Here is a 27,604-nt window from a genome sequence, read left to right as displayed (position 1 = left end):
TATACTCCAATAAAAATGTTAAAAAAAAAAAAAAGTCGAATTCCACTTCAGCAATAGCGTGGTTGGGCCTGGGGGCCCAGAGCAGTTGCTAATTACTGACCATCATAGCAATCTGTTCCAACCAGTGTAGAGCACAGCCAAATAATAGCCTTACTTTAAATATGAAGCAATGGAGTGGACAGCAAAATACACTGAGAATCTCTACATGAAAAAAGAAAAGAAAATTTTATAGAGGTCTCTGTTTTGTTTCTTGGAAAATTCTTGGTTCCTAAACTCTATGATTCTTTAAACTACCCCCAGAATAGTAAAGAGTTAAGAAAAGCAATACAAGTTTTTTGGTGTTTTCCCTTTTATTTATGAAAGAACATATTGCCCATTTCCAGTTTTTTCATGGCTGGAGGTATGTCCCCCACAAAACATAATCCACATCTAATTCATCCGAGCACATGAGAACAAGACTGATAAGGGAGCAGATAAAAATGAATGTCTTCATGTCAATATTCAATAATGAGATATTTCTCAAGGTACACATTAGCTTTAGAATTTAAAATTACTTATAACCTATAAGTTCTGATTTTCTGGGCAATTTTTATTTTTATTTTTTACCACGCCACGTGGCTTGCAGGATCTTAGTTTTCCAACCAGGGATAGAACCCGGCTATGGCAGTGAAAGCGTCAAGTCCTAACCACTGGACCACCAGGGAGCTCCCCATTCTGGGCAATTTTAGATGTCTGATTGATCCTAGTTTTTATCCTCTTTTTTTCACAGATAATATGCAATAATACCCACATAGTAAACATACATAAATATCACTTCATAGGATTTCAGATAATAAGAACTTCTTAAATGTCATGGTGGGATGTAGACTTATCTACCATTTGTTGGGTTAGCAAGCAGGAGTGTTGAGTGGTGAGAAGCACGATCATGATGAATTTGCAGCTTTTACTTAGTAACTATGGAATTCACTGAAATCTCGAAACATTTTAAAAGTCAAATTCCACTTTAGAAGCTGGGAAAATGGATTCCTTCCCTCCGTATAAAATATCCATTCCAATGATGCCAACATCGCTTCTTCTAGGTCATGTTGGCAAAGCTGGAGCCCAGCCATAGGATGATGGAGAGCAATGGCGACACCATTGTGAGCAATGATGACATCATCATGAGCAGGGATGACATCATCATGAGCGCTGACAATATCTCAATGTAGGTCATCAGCCAAGGTCCATTTGCCATGTGGAGCCAAAGGGATGCCTATACTATACCAAAGTCACATTCCTGACCTTCTTAGGACTGGCCACGTTAAAGGAAACCTGTGGGCGACTTGCTGGACCCAGCTGGTGCTGATCAGATCCCTGGAGACAGAGAGAAAAAGGTAGATTGAGTTGGTTGAGATCACCATAACGGCACACTTGAGAAGGAAGCTCAACTCGTCAGCTAAGATAAAACGAGGGTGCAGAGAGGAACACAAATGTTAACACAGGTCCTTCCTCTATGGTTTTCAATAACACACACTGCAGATGTTTCCCAAGTTCAGGGCCTAAAGAGCGATCCAATTGAAAGAATCCAGCGTTTGTATGAAGGCAAATTACAGTAAAGATTCACTGTTTTGTTTTTCAATATTCCTATGGAAATTCTCACCATTGTGTGAAAATGTAAAATATTTCTAACCTTCTTTAAATAACACACATTCTTTCTAAAGGAAAGGAGCAAAACTGAAGAACTGACTCCGTGTCAATCACCCACCTGTCTCCTCGGACAGTGTTCCTGGCTCTTACATTCTGAAATGTACTACCAAGCAGACAACTCACTCCTCTGAGGGGCCAATGCCTGTGGAAGAGTGTAGCCCTATTAAAATACATGCAGTGGACTTCCCTGGTGGCGCAGTGGTTAAGAATCCGCCTGTCAGTGCAGGGGACACAGGTTCGAGCCCTGGTCCGGGAAGATCCCACATGCCCTGGAGCAACTAAGCCCGCGTGCCACAACTATTGAATCCTGTGCACCTAGAGCCCATGCTCCACAACAAGAGAAGCCACCACAGTGAGACGCCCACGCACCACAACAAAGAGTAGCCCCTGCTCGCCACAACTAGAGAAAGCCCGTGTGCAGCAACAAAGACCCAACACAGCCAAAACTTAATTAATTAATTAATTAATTAAATGTCATCAGTCCTTTACATTAAAAATAAATAAATAACTAAAATAAAATACAATACATGCAGCGTATTTTCCTGCCGCCCTGAGGATGCTGACTCAGACTCCAGGGCACCCGAGCTGCATTTAACATCTTAAATAATGTAACTGGGTGCCATAAATAATTTACATCACAATGGAACGTCAGCAAGTCTGGGGGGTGGAATCACTCTGACTCGTGGTTTTAATTCATTGACTCCCCATCACACAAGGATGTAGCCCCACAGGGCTGATGGGGTTACATTGCACCGTAAAGACAGTTCTTCTTCTGTGATGATGCCTGGGATTTTTGCTGTCGTTTGCCTTTGTCCCCATGACACAGTTGCACCAACCACTGTTGTTTTCTAAGTTTATCAAGAGTTTATTTCTGTTGACCTCAATGGGGAAAAGATTAGCAGGGAAGACATCGTCCAGGTTTCAAGTTATTCATAAGCTCACCCCCCAAAACTGAAAGAGTCAGGAGGAAAGACACAGAATTGCCTGAAATAACCAGAGAAATGGACTGACAGCGAGTCAAGGAGAGGAAAAGGTGGATCGTTTGATTGAAATATTCATCATGATGCAAAATATTTGCAAACCCTATGGCTTCCTAACAAAATAAAAGGTGCTCCCTTTCCCATTATCTGTAATTTTCAGAAAGAATTTCTGATTTTATTTATTAGTTTTGCGCCAGTGTGTTTCGTGGGCAGTTACACCTGCGTTATCTGTACTTCACCAACAGAAATTCTTGTCTGGAAAGTAATGTCAGAATTATATATCCTAACTGGAGATGCAGCCAGGATAGAAATAATCAGTGTAGAAAAGTGTCATGTTTTGGTTTATGTCAGTTTGGAAAATGAGTCTCTTTTTTTACCTTCTGCGCCTTCTTAAAATTTAGTGCATGATCTGGGGTCTCTACAGCCCAAAATCCTCTTTCTATCGTTCATATATATTGAATGAGATGTGCCTTAGACCCACCTAAAACATGGGAGATTTAAAAAGTGTTCCTCAGCTATGGTGCCACGTGGTTATGGAATATTCTGGTGCAGAGACGTTTCCATTTGACCCTCATCACAGCCCCACCACAAGCATCTCGGATCCTCCATGCTCTGTGGCAAGCTCCATGCAGTGAGGTTGTGAACACGGATCATTCCAGATGCACAGATGTAAGCAAACCCCCAAAACTCAGAATGACTTTCCCTTAGAAGCAATGCAATACGTGTCTGTTTCCACGCTGAGCCACAAAACAATTTCCTTAAAGCAGATTGCCGGGGAAACAAGGTAAAAATGCCCTTTCTTCAGTCGTACCTTCCAGATATTCTGATCCAGAAATTCTGGAAGAGACTCAGGAGTGTGCGTTTTAACAAGCCCTCCCCCCGCCCCCAAAGAGCTTCTCTGTACTGAGGACCACGGCTCGATCAGCAGGTACCCAGATAAGTGTGTCTCTAGGCACTGGCTGCACCTCCACGCTCAGTGAGCATTCTTTGGGACCCAGGATACAGGAAGCACTTCCCCCGTTTCTGCCCATTGGTGATAGGAACGAGGATTCTCCATCTCAGCCTCTGGTAAAGAGCCCCAAGTTCACGGGGCACCCTGGCAAGGCAGCGGGCTGAGAGGTAGGGATGAGCATGGGAGATGCTCCAGGCGGCTAGCGGGGGCGTCTTCCCATGGTTTACAAGCCAGCAACTCCCAACGGACCTGGCCTACATCAGCCATGGCCCCCTGTGGCCTCTGACCGCAGTGGCTGGCCCTCTATGCAGCCAACCTCCAGCCCACGGCCTGTCCCCGATGACACTGTCCCTGATGACACTGTCCCTGATGATACTGTCCCTGAGCTGAGCCCTCACCCCCTCTGATGTTTTCAAGGACGGTCAGCACTGAAAACATCGGGAGACACCTGGAGATCTCAGAAAAGAGGTTCGCCACGACATCCATACTGCCCTTCCCCACAGCAGAGTGGGCCTCTGGCGTTCCGGACCTTAACGGGAAGGATGTCGGAGGAGCAAGGGTCATGGGGGGCTGGTGACGTGGCGGACGGGGTTTCACCCCTTCCTAAAGCATTAAGAATCCAGGCTCCTGTTCTAGTAACTGTTGAGCGTAGGAGGTAATTTAAATCATACTTGGCAATGCATGATGAAGACACAGCATGTAGAAGCTCTCTGCAGCCTGCGGATGTAGACACAGGTGGTGGAACTCTGGGTGGGAGTGACCCCGAAAACCGCCCGCTCCTCAGCACCTGTGCTCAGCTCTGAGCGGACATGGTCACAGACTCCAGGGCCTTCTCTCCTTGTAAGGGGGTCCACATGATGCCAGCAAGGGTACAGGCACCATCAACCCCGGGGAGGGGTCCAGTACAGCCTCTGCCCACTGTGGTTACCGTGAGTGCCTTGGGACTCCGAACAAATCATAAGTACTGGATGGGGTGAAATGACAAAGTAGGCAAGTCCATCTTTGGCAAAGTCGCACTCTCCCCTCCTGCAAGCCCCACTGCCATCTTACTATAAGGCAGCCAATAACCCTTCAATCTAGCCACGTGTCAGAGCCCCCTCAGCTGGCTCTAAAACACAGAGATGCCCAGGCTGCCTCCCCAGCTCTACTGAGACAGGAAGTCTGCAGGTGGGGCCAAGAGCCTGGGCATCCCAAAGGCCACAGTGATGAGTCCCCTAAGCACCCCAGGCCCTTCGGGTTTCCCCTTTCTTGGATCATGTTTGAACGAGAGAGCCTTGAAGAAAACCCAAAGTGACCAAGATTACAAAGGAGCAAAATGGCAGTTTGACCTGGAATCATGTAACTTTCTTCAGGGATCCAAAACAAAATGTTGCATACTCGTCTATGTTGGTCAAATAGTATTTTTTGTCATGATTGCCCTGTGATGATCAGTCTATATGCACACAGGCTCCTGGTGTCGCCCTGTTGGTGACACACAATGCTGGGCGTTGAGAACATTCTCCGCTGGAAGGAATTACTGTGTAAGGAATGCCCAGAATGCTGTGCCAGACTGTGTGTAGTCAATGGCCGTCCACTACGTAAGACCTCCTGAGATGCAGAGGGCAAATAAGACACCAGCCGAGCAGAAGAGAAGACAGCGTGGAGAGAACACGCGCACGTGGACTTGTGAGTTGTTGTGCTTGCCAAAGCCAAGATGGCCCTGCTCTGAGTGAGACCTGTTGACCCAGAGCAGGAGCCTTAGCTGCTGTCATGCACACCCTGTCTCCACCCACAGGACTTGCATCCGACCCAACCAGCTCCACAGTGATGGAGTCTGGGCTGTGCTTTGGCTGCAGGCTGACTCACAGCTTGAGATCTCTCAGTTTAACTGACAGGTTTTTCGGGACCTGAGCCTAGCGCAGATTTTCTGCAAAACTGTGTCATCTGTAGTCAACTACCCTGAACTCTAACAAGCCAGCTTCTCGGGCCTCGCACCTGCTCTGGGCCCCTGAGGCCCACGTGGGTCTCACTGGGCACCTGCTCTGGGCCCCTGAGGCCCACGTGGGTCTCACTGGGCACCTGCTCTGGGCCCCTGAGGCCCACGTGGGTCTCACTGGGCACCTGCTCTGGGCCCCTGAGGCCTATGTGGGTCTCACTGGGCACCTGCTCTGGGCCCCTGAGGCCCACGTGGGTGGCCACACCCCACAGCAGCAAGGACGGCAAAGTGGACAAAATGAGTCACACAGAGACACGCAGAGAGGAAGGCAGGATGAAAGGACAAAGGACGGGGTCTGAATATCTCTCAGCTGCCTGTCCTGGGCCCTCCAGGGAGCACAGCTCATTGCACATGGAGAAAGGTTATGAGGAAAGAAAGGACAGATTGCACTGTCCTTGCTCCGTGTCCTAAGGAGTTCTGAGGAAAGTCCGCATGAGCCTGCACAGCAGGGGATGTGGCCACACAGACCAGGCTGGGCTGCAGGCCTGGCCTTGGCAAGTTCTAAAGGAACCTCTGGCTAAGGGTCACCTGGACCTGCTTCTACAGGCTATGGCTTGACCACCTGGTGGCTCTTCTGTGGCCAGATGATCACATGCAGGACTATGTCCTCTTTGGAATAAGGACACAGAAGGGACCTACTGAAGGCCCAGCCCTTTCCTCTACTGACCATCTTGTTCCCTCCCTCCTTTTTTTTAAATTGAAGTATAGTTGATTTACAATGTCATGTTAGTTTCAGGTGTACAGCAAAGTGATTCAGTTACATATATTGGGTTGGCCCAAAAGTTCGTTCGGGTTTTTCCACAAGATGTTACAGAAAACCCGAATGAACTTTTTGGCCAATCCCAATGTATATATATTCAGATTCTTTTCCCTCATAGGTTATTATAAAATACTGAGTAGAGTTCCCTGTGCTATACAGTAGGACCTTGTTGTTTATCTATTTTATATATAGTAGTGGGTACCTGCTAATCCAAAACTCCTAATTTATCTCTCCTCCCCCTTTCCCCTTTGGGAACCATAATTTTCTTTTCTATGTCTGTGGGTCTATTTCTGTTTTGTAAATAAGTTCATTTGTATCATTTTTTTAGATTCCACACAGAAGTGATATTATATGATATTTGTCTGCTCCCTTCCTCCTTTAAGTGCCTCACGGGAAGCATAGCTCACAGTACATCTCATGTTCAGGTTCTTCAAATGGGCATCCAGGACACAGTGCCTGGGCCCACACCAGCAAGTCACCCTTTGCTTAATGACTAAAGATGGGCCTCTTCATAAACGTGCTTGTCCAAGTTCCCTCGCTTAGAAAAATCCAGCTATTTAAAAACCCTTTGTCAGTTTCTAGCTCAGGAAAAAATAGTTCATCTTCCTTTCATCCTCTTTGTTTCTTAAGGACCCTGGTGCTCTGACCAAGATGCCCTGCTTCCCCAGTAGCCTTACATACACTTCAAGAAACACAGATATGTGAGTTACCAGCCCCCAGGGCCCAGCACCTCAATGGCCACTGTTCTTTTTCCACCAATAGGTTATTTAACCGGTTACATGTTTAAGTAGCAGAAACTTCTTAAATTTCTCTCCCTGTATATTTTCAAAACAACACTTCAAGCTTAAGAGCATCCATTCAGAGCTCCAAACGTCAGCCTCCATTCTTGAATCCAAATGCATCTAGACTTCCCCTTTCTCCTCATTTATATCAAGGGGAATCAACTGACATGACCCTCTGCTGTATCTCCTCCCCACCTGCCCCATCCTCCACTGCAGACCTGAGCACTGTGGCTTGTCAGGTGGAAAGACACACAACAGGAAAAGGTAACCACAGAAAGGTCACGGAAGTAAAGATTGGCTTAAGTGTGTTCTTGGGGTGACCATGCTTGGCGCTGGGGGAGAGAGAGCCACTTCATCAGACCACATTCCCCACTCAGGTCCAATCGTGGGGTCTTGAAAGGAAACATCCTTCACAGCCCGGCGATTACTCCCTTTCACCCGCCATCTCTTAGTCAAGAGACCAGCCCTTTGAAGGGGAAACAGTTGCATCTCTACAGCCAAAAGATATATGTGCCCAAGAGAGCAGCCTTGATGGGAGGAATTTTACGTCTCTATTTTCCTGCCACCCAGCCTGAGGAAGTAGCTTGAACTCATACCGGGGGCTCACAATTTGTCACGTAGGCCCATCTGCTTTTGTGAAGACCCCTCATACGTCTTCCCGCCTGGCTACCTTGGTTGCCGCTAATAGCATCATTTCGTTCCTCCCGATACATGGCTGCGCATCAATCAAAACTCCCCTTCCCCCCAAAGGCCGGGGAGGCACACATCACTGGCAAGCTGTATGTATGGAGCTGAATCCCGACTGCAGGAAGGAATATTACAGCCTGGAGCTGCCTGGAAACTCAAGTGAACATCTACGCCAGGAAGGAAACATGGGGCTGCGAAGGCACACGCTCAGTAGTAGCGCCTCAGGCCAGTAGCAACTCCAAGGCAGAACAAAGCCAAGGCCACCTGATCCAGCGAACTGCCGGAAACCCAATCTGTGAGTCTGGCTTTCCCAAAAGCTAAATGGGGAAAACACCCACTGGGGATATTATGGCAGAATCGCATCCAAATACTTCTCCTTTGAAGATGCACAGGCCAGAAAATGGTCCTGGTTATATACACGTTTGTTTAATATGATTTTTGGATATAGAGAATCATATTTTCTGCATATGAACTCTAATTCATTCATGAGTGACAACCAATGCTAACTCAGTGTTGGAAAAAAAATGTACTGTGTCCTCATGGTTCCTAATGGATGGTTTTCTTTATGTGTAACGTCCCTTGGAAGGGAGGTGCCCATCAAAAGTTGCCTAGCAACGAGGAACACCTGCGATCGTGCCTCTGCCTGGAGCCCCAGACTCACACATCCATCTGCACGCCCCATACCTCTGTGTGGACGTCTAACAGACACCTCAAGATTACCAGCCCCCAGTTAAACTTCTGCTCTTTCCCCAAAAAACCCACTACAAAGAGATACTACGTGTTCCAGCCCCATTCCTCCATGCTGTCCCGTTGACTTGGAGGTGAGCAAAGGCCACGTTTGTCCATCATGAATGTAATGTAATCACCTACCACGGGGGAAGGGTTTTTAAGTAGCAAAAAAAAAGTCCAAAAGGGAGAGGAAGGTCTGAGTCACCTGATGCGGTTGCCTACTGCCACGTTGTTCTGGAACACTGGATTCAGAGGACTTTGCAGGGAGAGAAGCAGTCTCTGCAACAGAAAAATGATTTTAGCGTCACAAGTGACCAAAACCACACTACCTATTCTAACAATTCCTATCCATAAAGAAATACCTTTGCTTTTAAGTAGTACCCCTGGCATCAATAATCTGTAACCACAAATGGGTATTTTTTAAGTTTATTTGAGGTTACATATTTTTAGAACTTTATCTTTCTAATGAAATTTAAAACGTAGCAAAAGGACTCAAAATCGATTCCTTTCTTGACACGTTAGTCTCATCCAGAGACAAGATGAATCCATAGCTTTAACCGCTCGTGGAGGGAAATAAACACAGGGGAAAAAAAGGAGCCAGAGAGGTTCAGTTTGGGCCATGATTTTGGTCAAGCTACTTGATTAATCATATAAAATATTAATGAATAAATATTCTATCACAGGAAATTCTGCAAGAGGCTTTGATCAGATTATCAAAGGAAACTGTCTATGCTTTGTGGAATTCTTTTAAATCTGAAGCATACAATTTGGAATGTACATAGGAGACAGCCAAGGAAAAATGGAAATTATGGGGTTGCCAAGAATAGAGTCCCAATCTCAGTGAACAAAAGTTTTCTAGCCTCTCAGCAAGAATCAATTAACCAAAAATCTATCTCTGGAATCTGTTTTGTCGGCAACTTGTGAGGGCCAGTCTCCCTCCCCAACCGCTAAGGGGTAATTTGTACCATCTCTCTTTCTCTCAACTGCTTTCAAAAGGATCTTGGTTCAAATACTACCCTTGCCCCTCACTAGTGACAGTGGTTTCAGAGACACCCCCCGTTATGACTGTCAGATTGAAGAGGAAAAGATTTCTTGCAGAATTTCAGATTTAATTGAAGTTTTGGGGCCGTTACCCTCAATGTATTCAAATGCCTCCTCACACACTTTAAGGTAGAAGCATTTTTTTAAAAAGAGAGAAAACAGGGCTTCCCTGGTGGCGCAGTGGTTGAGAATCTGCCTGCCAATGCAGGGGACACGGCTTCGAGCCCTGGTCTGGGAAGATCCCACATGCCGCGGAGCAGCTGGGCCCGTGAGCCACAATTGCTGAGCCTGCGCGTCTGCAGCAAGAGAGGCCGCGATAGTGAGAGGCCCGCGCACCGCGATGAAGAGTGGCTCCCGCTTGCCGCAACTAGAGAAAGACCTCGCACAGAAACGAAGACCCAACACAGCCAAAAATATTAATTAATTAATTAATTAATTTTTTTTAAAAGTATATTATAAAAAAAAAGAGAGAAAACATTGAGAAAAAAATTATTTTTAAAAAACTCTTAGATTTCCACCTCGATTTCTTTTAAACTTTAGACAAACAGGTGGGTTTTGACTGTTATCTTCTCTTAGAATATTTCTAGTTCTGGAATGTCTCCTTCTTCTAAAAATTACTCCCCAAATAATGACCGCCAACCGCTAAGGCAGCCGCCTTCAGAAGCCGGTGTTTGATGGGCCAGCCTCTCTCCCGACACTTTCCCTTCCAGATCTTTCCGCTGCACCCGCCCGGCCGCTCACTTGTGGTCCTCGGCTCATCTGAACTGTAGCCATAGTTTTCATTTCCGCTTTTTAACTTTGTCCCAGAAGTGTCTTTGTTTGTCTTCATATTTGCAGATTTCCTAGAATTAGACCATTTGAAAAAGTCAAACGTTAATCAGCAACGGATGCTCGGGTCTCACTACTCCACCCAGAGCATTCACACACGGTGAGCTCACCACAAGGCCGAAGCTCAGGCACTGGCCTCTGGAGGGTGGCTAGCCACGGGATATACCCTCACAGCCACCAGCACGGCTGTGTGTGGACGGCCTGTGTCTCGCACACTCCCCTTATGGGGAGAAATGGAACTTCATCATGATAGGCCCATAGACTCCAGTCCCCAGGTGGTTGGTACTCAACTCTCAGACACCAGTGACCAAATAAAGCAGGGCTGGCCAGCTACGACCCCCAGGCCAAATCCAGCTCCCTGTCTGTTTTTTAAATAAAGTTTTACTGGAACCCGTCTGCTTCCATATTGTCTATGGTTGCTTTCCTGTTAACAGCAGCAGGGTTGAGCAGTTGTGACAGAGAGCATGTGGCCCACAAAACCCCAAAGATTTACCATCTGGCCCTTGATAGAAGAAGTATGCCAGCCTCTGAAATAAAGCAAAAAGTGGTGCAGCTTCCCAGGGAAATGAAGTTTGGCGATGGATACCCAAAGAGTTTTTAATATTTATGCTTAACCACTAAGAACTGATTATAATAAGCAAGGGAAATACGCAAGGGTATGTGCAAAGATTTATCTGAAAGAATGTTCATTCATGAGCTATTTATACTAGCAAAAGTGCAAACACAGGTGCCCAGCCATAGGTAGGGAACTAGTAAACTAAATGACAATGCATCTCTAAAATGGAATTCCATGCCACCTGTAAAAATTATTACAGGTGAGAACTCTCATACACTGCTGGTAGAAGTGTAAACTGCTACACCTACTTTGAAAATTGTATGGTAACATCATCTAAAGCTGAACATATACCTGCCCTATGACCCAGCTTGCACTAATAGATTATACCCAACAGAATGCAAAACAGGAATGAGGACTGGTATACATGTCACCAAAAGACACACACAAGATCGCTTAGTGCAGTAATGTTCGTCATGGTCCCAAATGCCCTTTAGTGTAAAATGGAAAAATCAACTGCCTATATGCCCCTTACTTGGTATTATATAGTAATAAACCACTGACATCTACATTCAATAACATGATCGATCTCACAGCCTGAAGTTCAAGAAGGCAGACATATCACGTGACTTCATTTATATCAAGTTTATACAACTCTAACTTCTGGGGATGTGGGGATAGATGTCAGAAGACATGACCTCTGAGGAAGAGGCAGCAGATGATTTCATGGAGGCCCGAGTAGGGGTTGGGGTCCTGGGGGTGTCCTAGTTCTGCGTCAGCAGTCCAGGTCCAGGTGCATATGTTTTATGAAAATTAATCAAGCTATGTACTCACGATTTGTGTACTTTTCTATACTTATATTTTAATAAAAAACTTTATTAAGCAAATGAAACAAAAACACTGTAGGCAAGTATTTGTCAACAGAAATAATCTTCAGAATAGTGTCACGTGAGGAGAAACAGATATTAAATGATGTTTATTATGATCCAAATTTCACAAAACATATACATGTGTGTATCTTGGTGAACACACATGTGTGTAAATATATACGTACTTAGGTAACAGTTACTTCTGGGCAATAGAATTAGGGGTGATTTTAAAACCATTTCTTATAAACTATCTTTACTTAAGATTTTTTTTCTAAAATAAGCATGCACTGATCCTACAGGAAAAATATATATACGAAATATATATACATATTCTTTTAATGCAGTAGAAATCTGTGAGCAGCTAGCGTTAGCCCTGTTGACCCAGTGCGAGGGGAAGCAGGTGCAACACGGGGGCCCCAGTGAGCTGCCCCATTTTTCTTCCCTGGGCCCAATGCACTTGGATCTAAGGGTGAGAGCTGCACACGGACAAGAGCTCAGGCCCTGAGCAAGGTCAGCTGGTTCACATTCGGACCCTTCCATTCTCTGGACAGGAGATACTGAGTACATTACTTAACCTCCTTATACCCCTCAGCATCTTCATCTACATAATGGAAAAATAGCCTCATAAAATCATTGGGAGAATTAAGGAAGATCACCTCCACCAAGTGTAAAATAGCCTGACACGCATGGTAGGCACTCATGCTAGCTCTTACTGTCACTACTTTTGTCATGATTATTATTGCCATCGCTATTGTTGTTCTCTACCCATTGCCTTGAATAGCTGTTGATCACTGTACTACGCTTTGAAATCACCTAAGATCCCAGAGAATAGAATTGACATTACACAGTCAATAATGACGAACAGAAGAATTCAGACCGCCACCCTGCTAGTGATAGCAACTGAGAGAAATTCCAGTACAGTTATAGAGGTCAGTTTTCCTTCCTCTCCTCTTGCCCCAAGTCAGGCCCCAAAGGAGGTGTATTTTCAGATTGCTGCTTTGTGGCACCCTCAGAGAAAGCGAACCACATTATCACCAGGGAGTGACTGGGGTCGAGGGAAAACGGATGGTATCTGTTACATGATGATTACATACATCGTCCTTCACCACATGTAGCCGGAAGATATTTTAAATCACAGCATTTCACATATTAAAATTATCTAATAAAATACTGAAAAGTAGACGGGGTTTTAACACCCCCAACAAAATCACCACTGTCTAAAAATCCTTCCCCTGAGTGTATTTATAATTATGTAAATATTGCAGACATTGAAACTGGTTTTAGTAAGTGCTTGACATAGTTACCTTAAAAGTGTTTGCAGGGCTTCCCTGGTGGTGCAGCGGTTGAGAATCTGCCTGCCAATGCAGGGGACACGGGTTCGATCCCTGGTCTGGGAAGAGCCCACATGCCACGGAGCAACTAGGCCCGTGAGCCACAACTACTGAGCCTGCGCGTCTGGAGACTGTGCTCCGCAACAAGAGAGGCCGCGATAGTGAGAGGCCCGCGCACCGCGATGAAGAGTGGCCCCCGCTCACCGCAACTAGAGGAAGCCCTCGCACAGAAACGAAGACCCAACACAGCCATAAATAAATAAAATTTAAAAAAAAAAAAGTGTTTACAGTTACTTCTGGACAGCCGTGAGAATGGCAGGAATTTCTCTGTCCCTCCACCCTGAATAGTGAGCTGTGAACACTCCTAATCTGTCTGCCTGGTCAGTTTCATTGCCTTAACCACCCAGCTGGTCTCACTGCCCCTACCACCCCAGAAATTCCAGCAGGACCTCTGCCTGGTTCTTTGACATCCTTGAAATGGTCCTCACATCTCTAGCCTTGACTCAAAGCAGGAGGGCCAACAGTCACAGTACAGAGTGTCCTCTTGTGGAAAGAGTTGCAAATGCCAGACACCAACTAAAAAATTCCACTCCACTTTCCTAAGTGAGCAAGTCTAACTTAGGCAGTAGGAACCCACCTATTTTATTCTGCAATTAATGTTGCCCTATGAGTTTGTGATTGGCATACGTGTTTTTCAGAGTTGTCCATTTTTAGTACCTAATTTTGAGTAACATAATCCTAAAATCCGACAGCTCTGTGTGTCTGTGTTGGTTGGTTTTCATTTGTTTTTTATTTTCAGAAAATTGATGTGATCTCAAACTTACCTTATTTCACTTTGATAACTAGATTCTGCAAAAAAAAAAAGGAAGAAAATCACATTAGCAAAATCGGGATAGTTATTCTGAAAATAAAATCTCATATATTTTTATAGGTCCCCTGATTTTAAATACTCACATTACTGAGTGTTTGTGATCCAATAGATATTAAGTTTCCCAACAGTGAACTATCAAATGGCTTCCAAGCTTAAGGAAAGTAGAACTCTCTATTCACTATCATAAATATAAGTATTTGTGATACTTGGGTACCTGAAATATAGTAGGTGCCCAGTAAGTACTTAGTGAGTACTGAATCTAATTTCTGAGGTTATAAAGACTCTACTGTTCACCATGAAGAGATGCTCTGTGTTCCCAGTCTGTGCTGTCAATCATTCAGTACTTACCTGCTCAGGCACCATGCCAGTGCTATGCAAGGTGTTATTTCACCTAATCGTCACAACAACCCAAGAGGTAGGTGTTAGCATTATCATATTTTTAACAAACTAGATACTATTACAAGAGTATAACCATGTCTTTAACAGATAAGGAATTTCATTGCCTCAGCACTATATTTCTTTTGTTCTGAAATACTTTTTCAATCAATATGTACCAATGTTATCAATTCATACAGTTGTGTCCATGCCCCAAAAGCTCTCATTAAGTTGCTAATGTTTTTAATCAATGGATTCTTGGACTGGAGGGACTCTAGCATTTCACAATGGGGAGTAACAGAGCCCACACAGCAGCCCCCGTCCATCTGGCACTAAAGCCAGTGTGCTTTGCACTTTTGCCGTCCCATCTAGGGCTCCTATGCATCAAGCTTTATCAAGATCAAAAAAATATTCATTTTCCTTATTTTTTGGATAATGTTCTCACTTATTTGCAGTTCTGACAACATCTGCTGATTCACACCTCATATTGAACCTCAGAAGCAATCTTCTTTGAATTGAAGGGGAGAGATTATCTAGTGTCCCTCTGGTAATAGAGGAATGTCGCTAGTGTTCCTGTGAAGGTTCGATCCCAAAGCCTCCAGGCCACGTTGAGTGGGGTCCTCAGCCGTCCTCAGTCAGTCTCCAGTAAACCAGGCAGAGTACTGAGAATTCTCCAGGCACCAACAAAGCAGAGCACCAGAAAATACTCTTTAAAACACTTGCTATTTAGTATTTTTAAGCATGGAAATAATTATCATGGGACAATCCAAGTCTTCGCTGGATCCTATACATTTATGTCAAGGTGAAGTGTAGCGTCCATTGTGAATCAACTTTTCAAAGTTAAATGAAGGATAAAATCTAGGACAGATCATGATCACATAAACTTTTATTATGTTAATATGCTTAATTCTCATAACCAATCTATAGGATAATACTTATCCCCATTTTGTAAATGAGGAAGCTGAGAATCAGAGAATCTCCCTGGTGCACATCCTGTGTGGCCACAGACCTTCTTAGTAGGCTGGCGTGGGACAGACAAAAGCCTAAGAGATGCAGAAGTCCAAATAAACAGAATGTTCTCCAAATATGCCACAATAGCTAATGTCAGAAATAATAATCTGAAGGCAATGAACAATCCTAGTCAGTTCTAAATTAAAATTTAAGTTATTCATAGTTTTCATTAAAATCCAGTGTTTTTTTTTGAGTAACGCATCTGTGGCATACAGGGTAACTCCTAGGTAAAAACAAATTCCCATCAAATATGGGTCAACAGGTATTTACTACTTCTCACTTCTGTTTCCTAAAGAATAAAGGTATAGCACAGAATTAATTCCCCAAGGACAAACCAAACCCATGCAGGAGCTAAGGCTAGACAATTAGCCTAGTTAAGGCTGGACCATGAACTTCTCATGGAATATCTCACTAAGAGAACTATTCTGAGTAAAAGAGTTAGGTAACATGTGCCTGGCAGACACGCAAAAAGTGCTCATCGAATGGCAGTTAGTGTTAATAAAATTAAAAGTGCAATTAAACTGACATGTAGCTAAACATCAAAACTCTAACTTTAAGAAAATTAATTTCATATTCAAATTTAAAATTTGAATATTAAATATTTAATTTAAATATTCAGTAGGAGTATGTGGAGGTTTCATGAGAGAAAGAAAGACAAAGTTGGACACACACACTCAACACTTGGAAAGTCCTGAGCTGTCCATATGACAAAGTCCCTGTGGTTTCTGAAATCACAAACTAACTCCAGAATAAGCCCACCCTAATATTAATAAGCCCAACCCTATGTTGGCCTGCTCCCCAAACAAGGCCACTCCTTCATATATCTTGGAGTATCTCAAAAGACTTCATTTAGAAGACATGTGTAACTATTTTCATTTATTTTATTTGTACTATATTTGTTAACAGAAGACCGTGTTTTTCTTTCTACCACTACACCAATATTCACCTACAAAAGGAGACTCGGAATTCTATAAAATAGAAAATAATCTTTTGATGTGTTCAGATAGGTGGGTATTATTCTAGAAAAAACATAGCATCTAAATGACAGATTGCGACAGCCTTATATCCTTGGCAGTAAACACAAAACTCAAATAGTCAGTGTCTTTGGTGAGAAAGGCACCACCTCTTGACCCTCTCAAAGTGTGAAGATCTGTCTTCCTTGGGGGGGTTGACTCAGGCCCCAGAGGAATGGCTTCCTTCCTTGAGAAAGTCCTTTCCCTCTCTATGAATGGCATGCATTTCCTTTCAAGGACTCTAAAAGCCAATATATCTTTTGAAAGAGCCAATGAGCTAATGAACTGCAAATGCCTATACCAAAAGTTCAAAACTATATATAAATCTGTACGAACAACAACAAAAAAATTACCTTCTTTCTCTCTCCTGGAGACACAGCAGCAAAACATTATAACCAGAACAATGATCACGATCAAAAGCAATGACAATGATACTGCAAGTAGAGCTATGGCCCAGGCAGGCAATGATGTACCTGGTTTATCAATACTGTCTATAAGGTAGAAAGGAGAAAAAAATATATTTTAGTGATGCTTGCCACTGTCAAGGGTATGTAATCACTGATTCCACCACACTATAAATTAGATTATGTTTTCCAACAATGTTGTAACTATTCAGTCTGCTACAGCCAGATGTCAAAGGCCAAGTTCCCTTCGGTGTGCTTAAATATTCAATGCTCTACAGTATTTTCCATTACAGTGTTTATTGCTGCCAATAAATACCAGCCTAGTAACACAGTCCAAGCATTCTCTGGTTAACCCCTCTAAAATTCCTGAGAGGTGAATAAGCTGGGCTGGGCCACGACTCCCTGAGGTTGGAACAGTGGTTTCCATGCTCTGACATCCTTTACTTATTCAAGAAATGCTTATTGACTGGATATAAGCCCAGGAGTGGGATTGCTGAATCAAAACTCTAATTTGAAAAGATACATGCACCCTTATGTTCATAGCAACATTATTTACAATAGCCAAGATGTGGAAACAACCTAAATGTCCATCAACAGATGAATGGATAAAGAAGATGTGGTACATATACACAATGGAATATTACTCAGTCATAAGAAAGAATGAAATAATGCCATTTGCAGCAACAAGGATCGACCTAGAGATTATCATACTAAGTGAAGTAAGTCAGACAGAGAAAGACAAATATATGATATCACTTACATGTGGAATCTAAAAAAATGATACAAATGAACTTATTTACAAAACGGAAACAGACTCACAGACTTAGAAAACAAACTTATGGTTACCAAAAGGGAAAGGGAATGGGGGAGAGATAAATTGGAGTTTGGGATTAGCAGATACAAACCATTACGTACAGAATGGATAAACAACAAGGTCCTACTGTATAGCACAGGGAACTATATATTCAATATCCTGTCATAAACTGTAATGGAAAAGAATATATATATGTATAACCGAATCACTGTGCTGTACCGCAGAAATTAACACAACATTGTAGATCAACTATACTTCAATAAAATAATTTTTTTTTAAAAAGAAGTACTTATTGAGCAGCTACTTCTGGACAAGACTGGAAGGGTGACCTTGGTTCTCATTTCCATGTCCCCACCCACGGAGAGTCAAAAGCCCAGAGGAAATCAGAGCAAACTGAGGAAGAGTCACTCCCAAAGGAACCTAGTGCAAGTCTCCACCCCAGTGCCACCCACACCTCACCTGCAATTCGCTTCTCTTCTAGTAATTGCCCCTCACATGGCTCTCTGGGAGCCACCTTCCTTAGTGTCTACTTTGCCCTCTTGTTCTATCCAGTAGTCATGGAGGTGGGAGAGAGGAAGGATCAGGTGGGGCAAGGCAAGCAGAAAAAAAAAGGAGCTTGGATATCGCTTGCTGCTTATTTTGTTCAAATCTGTACAGAGATTAACGGACATATAACTGAAACTCTCACCTACTCTCACCTGTTTCAAGCTATGGCTCGTCACCAACTTATTTTTAGGAATGGAAACAACTGTGACACTTTTGAAGTTCCTTTCATCTTATTTACATTAATGTGCCTAGTAGTACTTTAACAATGTAAAGGTTTTTTTCCCCCAGAAAGTAATTGCAACGATGATGTGTTCTACAAGTTGTTGATAGCAAAGACATTTTCCTTAAAAAGAGTTTTGACGTACACTACTTTAAATAGGGTGCTGAAATAGTGATTGTGCAAAATACATTGTACTAATTAAGCAAGCTAGAAGTACTAAGAAAATTTGTGATTATTATGTTAATTTCTGGACCAAATAAAAAAGTGCAGTCAAAAAAAAAAGGAGGAGGGAGAGCTGGGGAGAGAAGGAAAGAGAGAAGAAAAGCCATTTTGATTTTTCATAGCCATGTCCTAGCTGTAACTTTCTACTACATATCATATGGTTGTCTAAATTCAAATTTAATTTAATTTAAATTATATACAATTAAATACTCAGTGCCAGTCACAGTGGCCACATTTCAAGGGCTCGGTCGCCACAGGTGTAGAACCTCACCTTCATCAGGGAGTCCTGTGGGACCAGGCTGTCTAGCCATGGGCTGTGGGAACTGCACGGGTGTCCCAGAGAGCCCTCATCCAGCATTTCACTTCTCCTACCGAACCACGTTGAAGTCAAACCACATTTACGTTGGTCAGCTTAAATGTGAATTGCTATTCAAGAAAGTCTGTCACTCAACCCTGAGTACGTGGGTAGCATCTCAGTGTAAATTTGTGCTATTTTATTAGATGCTAGTCATTAGAAAAATATTAAAACAACAGACTTCCTATGAAGGAAGATAGGGTTTGCTTTTAAATCAACGTCCTTCCCACACTTTGGAACCAGAGATATAGCTGGAAAATGTCTCTTGGATGTTCTGACTTAGAGTTTTCCTTGAAATCATAGTTTCAAAGTTAAATCCGCAGAATAAGTTGCAGGAATGGTTAGAGATGATCACGAATGCTCTGGTGTCGACATCTGGTTGCTGATTCATGGGCGGACAAGGATCCCACTGCAGAATAATCCACAGGCTTATCTCAAAGCAAGTGCTAAAATCCAGGGAATTCTGTGTTTTGAAGAACTATGTAATATAGAAAGATATTTGTCTTTTGCCCTTTGTGCAAGGCTTCTCTGCATTACCTACAATGGTTTTTACATTTCCTTCTTTTTTTTAACATCTCACATTCGACGCCATCTTAAATGTCTATGAAATTGACCACTATCAGGTCCATTCTTCTTACACTTCTGCTCCTATCTAAATTAGACTTAGTCCCCACAAGGACTGTGTCTTATTTTCCTTATACTCCAAGCACCTGGCACATATTGGACACCTTGAACAAATGAATTGATAGATGGATGGATAGATGGATGGATGGACTGATAAAGAGGCTCAATTTCCTTCTGACTCTACATGGAGAAATCTGTACATCAGGCAGTCAGCTGCCTCTGAGCTAGACCTAGGACTCACCTTTCTCCCATATTAAGATGCTCAGACAAGAATTACAGGACTTTAGAAAAGTCAGAACTAATGCCATCTATCTCCACATCAGTCACCATTTTTCTGAGGTGAGCTGGGACTGATAGAGATAAGAAAAGAGTTACCCCCCAAAAAAATGAAGGGGGAAGGAACAGGATTATACTCTTCCCATGTCCCATAAATGCAGCTTTAAAACAAGCCAGTCACTAAATTGGGAGATTGGGATTAACATATACACATTCCTGTATATAAAATAAAGAACAAGAACTTACTGTATAGCACAGGGAACTATATTCAATATTTTGTAATAATCTACAAGGGAACATAATCTGAAAAAGAATATATATACATATATATGTATATATATATAACTGAATCACTTTGCTGTACAACTGAAACTAACACAACATGGTAAATCAACTATACTTCAATTTTTAAAAATAAAAATAAAATAAAATATAGTATATGGTCCAAAAACAACAAAACAAGCCAGACCCTTCACATCCAGAGAGTAATACGGCTCATCCCCTTGCTCCACAGAAAACAGAATCCCAAGCATCTCCTGGAATGTTTATTGTGCACACGGATTCAGAGCCCACCTCCCACGATGCTGAGTCAGGGGTCTGGAATGGTACCCCAGGTGATTCTGAGGCAGGTGGTTGGCGACCCACACTTTGAGAATCCCAAAATGCAGCCAAAATGTAAACACCGCCCAAGCAACCTGCCACATTACAAGGCACCCCTATATTCTCCCTCTCTCTGATGTGATGATATAATTATTAAGCCCAGAACTGCATTTAGGATATTCACAATCAGACCACTCTACGGAAGCTTCCTGACTGACAGAGACCTTTGGGCTTTGTGTCCGTGGAACCAATCAAATCTCATGGCCACCGCGTCCCTGTGCTCCCTTTGGCCTTGGGCTCACTCATCGGTAACAATTCTCACCCCACCAGGCTGTTCAGAGACTCGAGAGATGGGGGTCAAAGCGCAGAATGCTGTAAGGTCCAGCACACGTGTTCAAGATTGCCGTGGTCATTTTAATTCGGTCTGATGAACTCTTTTACAAGCTGAAGTTTGCAAATAATAGGAGCTTTCATAGTAAGGGAGCCAGCTGGGGCTAAACATTAAGGTCTGGCTCAAGATCCAAGAGACAGTCTTGAAATTCTTACTGGAAAAAGTCAACACACTGTTGACCTACTCAGACCCTCTCTGTCAGCGGTGTTTCCTCCCCTGCTGGAGAAAACTCTCAGCGCGCCAGCTTGTGTCGTCTGAGTCTTGGCATAACAACTTTCCTCTGATCTTGCACAGAGGCAGCCAGTGATCCCCAGGGAGGGCCTGTTTAAAGGACGGGAGGCCACCTCGCTGGGGTTGGGGACAGAATCAAGAAAGAGAGCGGGTGACATTGTGCCCTGCCTGCCTCTCATGTCCCTTAATTCAACCACCAAGTTCAATGAAGTGATGCCTGCACTCACCTAAAATCCCCAGGCTCTCACCAAAACGGCAGCCACAGGGCTCATTCTTTGCTTCCACTGGGGGTCAAATTTCCCACGGAGCTTCCTACCTAAGAAAGACTTAAACCCTTTACTCCAGGGGAGCCCACAGAAAAGTGTGGGGTGTGCACTCTGAAGAGATGTAATTTAGGATTGGAGCTACACAGAAGAACCTTCCTTACTTTAATAATAACTTTTAATTTATCATATGGCACTTACATATATGTGCACACACGCATATATATCATGGGTATTTTTGTTTAGCATGAGGCTAATTTTTAAATGAGCACCTTTACAGTGGGTTGAAAGAAAAAGAAACAATAGTCATATATTGATAAAGCAAAAATTGTGACAGTGGACAGAAAACAGAATCTTGGAATGATCTCATCCATGACCCAACCCCTTCGTCATGCAGATAAGACACTCAGGATAAAGACTCGGTAAAAAGGTCAAGGGTGCTCAGAGCAGGAAAGCCCCAGGGGCTCTCACTCATGTCTTTCTATTCTGCCATGTTGGGTCTCCAATCTGGAAGAATCCTTCTGGGGAAGTTACAGCCCACGTCTTAAAGGAAACAGGGAATCTAGGTGGACGCCAAGCCTTACTGAAGGGTGTGGGTGTGATGATTCAAGGTGAATGGCAGATTTGCAGGCGAGGATAGGTATACTATACCTGAGAACTCACAAATAGTGACTAAGGAAGATTATCTCCAAGGTCAACACAGCTCGCCTTCCTCCCTACGTTCCTTCACACAACTACATGCACGTGAGGGCTGCATGACTGGATTTACTGTGTGATTTTAATCTCAGCTCCGAGATTGTCTTTTTCCCATCTGTGAAGACAAGGAAAATAATATTTCCCAGATGCTCTCATAGGAATGCTCAGAGTTTTAAAAGGGCACATAGAATTTCTCAAAACCAACTGGATGACTACAAAATGTCACCACCAGCATGGGCAAAGCATGCTCCTGACTACAAGGGACACAGGAGATCTCTGAATCCATAAAATAAATGATAACCATCGCTCACTCTCCTGTCTTGTGGGCTCTGGGATGGGGACTGTCCTAAGTGCTCTCGGTGTTTTAACCCACTTACTTCTCACAGTAACAACTACCCTATAAGGTAGGGATTATTACTATCTCAGTTTCCCAGATGAGAAAACTGAGGCACAGAGAGGTTGTCGCTTGCGTAAAGTCACACAGCGAGTAAGTAGGCAAGCTGGGGGTTGAGTCCAGGCTGTCTGGTGTCCAAGTCTGTGAATAGTAGCACCTGATGAGGCTGGGTCAGGAGGCGGGGCCTTGGAGAGTTTCCATTTCAGTAGCCCCTAATCCTGACTGCTCAGTAATTTGGGAGCTTTTTATTTAAATGCCAATTCCCAGACTCCACACAGACCAAGTAAGTCAGAACCTCTGGGGTGGGGCCTGAGAATCAGCACATGTGTTAAAGCTCCCTTGACAGGCAGCCAAGGAGAGGGAACGCCTGCCCTATGCTCCTCCCCACCTCGTTTTACGGGCAAGAAAACTGAGCCTTGAAGGCCAGTGACTTGCCCAACATCACACAGCTAGTGCCAGAGTTCCCACCAGGACGGTCACTCCCACCACTCTTGTCTGCTCGTGAAATGACCACATCCCACGAAACTCAGATCATACCAGGAATCACTACAGTCTACAAGGTGCTCATGTGTCCGAAAAATATGGCTTCACTTTCACAGTTCACAGCCTACACACTTGTAAGTATGTAGAGAAAACAATCCAGACGGTCAGACAGAGGACTGAGGGACCTTGGCTCATGGCAGGTATGATGGGGGCCTTCACCTTCTAGCTGTACGTACGTCTGTGATGCTTAAAGTCTGTATTACCTCTATAATGGAGAAAATAGATTTTTTTAAAAAAACATTAGCCTGTGACCTTTCAATATGCTTTTCTTTAAAGAATCAATGTGTGTAATACAACCTTTTGGCTTGAACTCACTAGACTTCCTAAGCTGCCAGTGTTATTCTTCTTTCAAGGACTTGAAAGGACTATTCCGGAAATGAACACAAATTCCTTGCACTTTTAGGAATGAGTGGCAGGACTGATGCTTTTGTCTGATTCCTGAAGAAGCTTGAACAAGCACAGCCTCGTGCATCTTCAGCTCTCTGTAAACGTGGCTTTGCTTCTACAGGCCAGCTCTCCCGGCCGAGGCAGTAACGAGGCCTTCAGACACTAAAACCTGCATAAAACACACAACTCGCAGCCAGCCACCAGCTGCTCTGGATCTTGATGAACAATTTAGAAACAAATTACCCTTCTCCAAATGAGTCCAATAAAGTCAGACTCATTGCAACACACCCCTAACTTGCTCTCCTCTGTGAAACTATGGTGACTCCAGCTGCCGTAATTAACGCCGCTCACTTCACTGGTTCCAGGCTAAGAAGAATTCAGCCGAATTAAACCCCATGACGGGAAACCGAATGTCCCTTGCCCTTCCCCTACAAAAGAGAAGCTTTGCAGGCGAGCTAATATCCAAATCCATTTCTGTGAAGTATCATCATAGACCAGAGCTCTTCGCTGCATTATTACCTTGTTAAGGTGTGTGCTTTAAACAAATTCATTCCATTTGGTGCTAATGGAACTTTTTTCAATCTTCCCTTTCAAAGCCTGGACCATACTTTGTCATATTTAAATTGCTTAAAAGCAAGCTGGGTTGGCTCCTTGGAGAGCTGGCTGATTCCAGGCTGGAACAGGGGAAAGGTGAAGAAAGTTCGGAACATCTTAGTGAGCCAAGAGGAAGGAGATATGGGAATATATGTACACATATAGCTGATTCACTTTGTTATACAGCAGAAACTAACACACCATTGTAAAGCAATTATACTCCAATAAAGATGTTAAAAACAAAACACAAAAAACTAAGAGGGACACATCGGAAGGACAGCAGAGCCAGCCGGAAGGGATTCCCACTGGCCGAATCTGGAGGAATCTGAGCGTCGCAATGAGTAACGATGGAAATAAATCATAATGTATTGGATAAAAATGCGTCCGTACTAAAACTGTAAAATTTTTTTTAAAAAAGAAAGAAAGAAAAGGAAGAAAAGAAATGCCTCTTCTTTACAGAAGAATGCCAAACTAATAAATATACAAAAATGATGGAACCAGAAAAATCACTCTTTTACAACCACTATAGAAATAAGTGATTCAGGCAACGACTTATCCATGAATGCAAATGTTATTATGTGAAAGATTGTCAAGAAACAAGATATTCACACAGTATTTGTAGATCGTATATTAATTATAAAGGCCAAAAAGGTACCTTTACAATGGAGAAATCTGGGGGACACCACCTTACCCAAATGATCAAACTTATTACCAATAATAGAGAAAATTGGCATCACATGCCCACATGACATTACCCATGTCTTGCCAAAAATATTTAACCAAAATCAAAGTACTTTGGGAAAATTCAGACAAATCCATATTGAAGGGTATCTTGCAAAAATGGTCTGGATCCTTCAAAGATGTTTATATCGGGAAAGACAAAAAGTGGGGGAACCACTGGACGTTAAAGGAGACAGAAGAAGACCTGACAGCCAGAGGCAATGCATGGCCTTTAACTGGATACTGGTTTGGGGGAAAAAAAAATCTAGAAAGGACAGTTGGGGAAATTTGAATATGGACTGAATATTGTATAATAGTATTGTATCAATGTTAAATTTCCTGACTGCCAACTACACTGGGGCTATGTAGAATGGCCTTGTTCTTATTATACACATGCTGGGGTATTTAGGGGTAAAATGTCATAAAATCTCCAACTAAATCTCAAATGGTAAAGAAAGGAAGAAAGGAAGGAAGGAAGGGAGGAAGGAGGAAGGAAAGAAAGAAATTTTAAAAGGAGTGAGGGAAAGATGGAGGAAGGAAGGAAGAAAGGAAGGAAAGAAGGGAGGGAGAGAGGAAGGGAAAGAAAAGTGAAGAGAGAGAAGCAAACATGAGAAAATGTTAACAGCTGTTGTATCTAAGTGAAGATACATTGGTATTCACTGTACTATTCTTGCACCAACTTTTCTAAAGGTTTTTTAATTGTCCAAAAGAATAAGAAAGCAAGTTAGGTTTGAATTCTGGCTTCATCTTCATATACAGTCTTGGTAGGAAATAAGCTAAAATCCTTTGAATTTAATAAGCTGAAATAAGTTAACCTCGACTTAAAACCAAAGAAAATATAGATTTCTGTGTCCTTTACCCTCAAAAACACTGATATTCCCCAGAACCAGGTCAAAGCGCTGGCAGTCTGAGTCCCCGTTCCTAATGGCAACAACCAGCTGGAGCTTGTACAGCTGCTCCGTGTCGATGGGGATGCTGTTTGGTTCCCAGCAGGCCCCTGCACTCTGTCTTCTACCTGACACGTGGATTCACTCACGCTTTAATTTCTATTGTCTGCCTGGTCTCTGGAGACATCTGAGTTGGAGACAAGGGCCAGACATCAGGAGTGCAAGCTTGTGATGGTACTGCATTGGGGATCAATCTCTGCAGTGCAAAGCTCAGGATGACTGGTGCTAACCACAGCTTAGGCTCTAAATGGCTTTTTACAGGTTCACAGAGACATCATCTGTTAGGCAGTGAATTGTCTATCCCCAAAATTCATTTGTTAAAATACTAACTCCTAGTGCCTCAGAATGTGACCTTATTTGGAAACAGGGTTGTTGCAGATGGAATTTAGTTAAGATGAGGTCATAGGGTGGCCCCTGATCCAATATGACTGGGGTCCTTATTAAAAAAAGGAAATATGGACACGAGCCACACATACAGGGAGAACATCATGGGAAGATGAAGGCAGAGATCAGGTGATGCAGGGTCTACAAGCCAAGGGACACCAAAGATTGCCAGCCAACCACCAGAAGCTGGGGGAGAGGCTTGGAACAGATTGGTCCTCAGAAGGAACCAACACTGCCCACACCTTGACCTTGGACTCTTAGATGCCACAGCTGTGAGAGAAACCATGTCTGTTGTTTAAATCCCCAGTCTGAGGTTACGGCAGCCCCAGGACACTCGCAAACCTTCCAGGGCCGCTCACAGAGGGAGGGCAGAGTGGACGGGCGAGCAGATTCTGGAGACACACTGGCGAGGCCACCTCTGCCGTCTACTATAAACGTGGGCAAGTTCCAAACAATGTGTCTCTGTCGCCTCATCTTTACATCAGGAATAATAACAGCATCCACTCATAAGAAAGTTGTGTAATTTGGTTAATATTTGAGAACTGCTTAAAACAGTGTCTCTAAAGAGTAGATATATGTACACGTATAACTGATTCACTTTGCTGTACAGCAGAAACTAACACAACATTTTAAATCAAGTATACTCCGATAAAAATTTTTTTAAAAATAAAGTGAAACACTGAGTTGGGAAAAAAAAAAAAAAACGCATCTTTACTTAATAAGAGCTATGTAGTACTGTTTTTTATTTTTATTATTGTTATTATTAATCTTACTATGGCTGTAACTTTATTCCAAACTTTGGAAGATCTAAGTAGAAGTGTTTTCATAGTGGGAAGAGTTTTGGACCAAGGGAGAAGTTCCTCCTGGCTTCGGGATCCCTCTGTGCCATCAGCATAAGACCTGGAACGGAGTGTAGTCCTTCTCTGGGCCTCCTTTTCTTTCCTCTTCTGTAAAATGAAGGCATGAAACTCAGCCCTGGCCCCTGTGCTTTCTAGTTGGCCCAAGTGACCTCCGAGGTCAAGCAGGCTCAGAGGCCCCATGAAGGTGTGGTCAGAGTTTGGCGTTTGCCCCGGACCCTACAACAGATTTTCTTCGGGATCTAAACTTTAAACTTATGTCATTTTGTGAAGTTAAAAAAAAAAAAACACAACATAGACCTGGTACTTTGAGATACACTGTGAATTTGCTGGGTAAAAAAATGAACCCTCTTAATCCCACTAAGATTGGAAGGAATCCTTGAGAACGTGCATGACCTCCTCAGATACTGAAAGAGCTCACTTCCTTGGCCCAGGGGATGGGATCAGACAGGAACAATGAGTGAAAGCTAGAGAAAAACATTGAATTCAAGTATTTACATCTGAACTTGATGCTATTTTATAAGTAATTGTCAAGATTCTCAATGGTTTCCATATGTAAGTAGAAAAGAGAGAGGCACTTGAAGACGGAATTTTAAAAGTGAAATTACAAGGTCATGAAGCTGACACAAGTCATTTGTCTCCATTACCATCCCTACCTGAGATCAAGATCACCGTGCGATTCTCCTGGGCATC

General features: G+C 43.2%; 1 protein-coding gene across 6 annotated transcripts in view; it reads right to left on the bottom strand.

The window, feature by feature from the left end:
• Positions 1-347: 347 nt before the first annotated feature.
• Positions 348-27,604, bottom strand: part of IGSF5 (immunoglobulin superfamily member 5) — a 43,668-nt gene continuing 16,411 nt past the window's right edge. For 4 of the 6 annotated variants that reach the window (XM_036851184.1, XM_036851182.1, XM_036851186.1 and 1 more), the window contains 5 exons: positions 16,797-16,934; positions 13,998-14,022; positions 10,334-10,434; positions 8,757-8,830; positions 348-1,353 (listed from right to left, as the gene is read on the bottom strand). In XM_036851184.1, coding sequence (XP_036707079.1) covers positions 1,258-1,353; positions 8,757-8,830; positions 10,334-10,434; positions 13,998-14,022; positions 16,797-16,934 — 434 coding nt within the window. In that variant the 3' untranslated portion in view covers positions 348-1,257. The remainder of the gene's footprint in view (positions 1,354-8,756; positions 8,831-10,333; positions 10,435-13,997; positions 14,023-16,796; positions 16,935-27,604) is intronic. The other 2 variants (XM_036851185.1, XM_036851187.1) reach the window with 1 other exon arrangement.

The sequence above is a fragment of the Balaenoptera musculus genome, chromosome 4 (genome assembly GCF_009873245.2).
Source record: "Balaenoptera musculus isolate JJ_BM4_2016_0621 chromosome 4, mBalMus1.pri.v3, whole genome shotgun sequence".
Lineage (NCBI taxonomy): Eukaryota > Metazoa > Chordata > Mammalia > Artiodactyla > Balaenopteridae > Balaenoptera > Balaenoptera musculus.
Note: the sequence above shows the minus strand (reverse complement) of the source record. Positions and strands in the feature narration are given on the sequence as shown.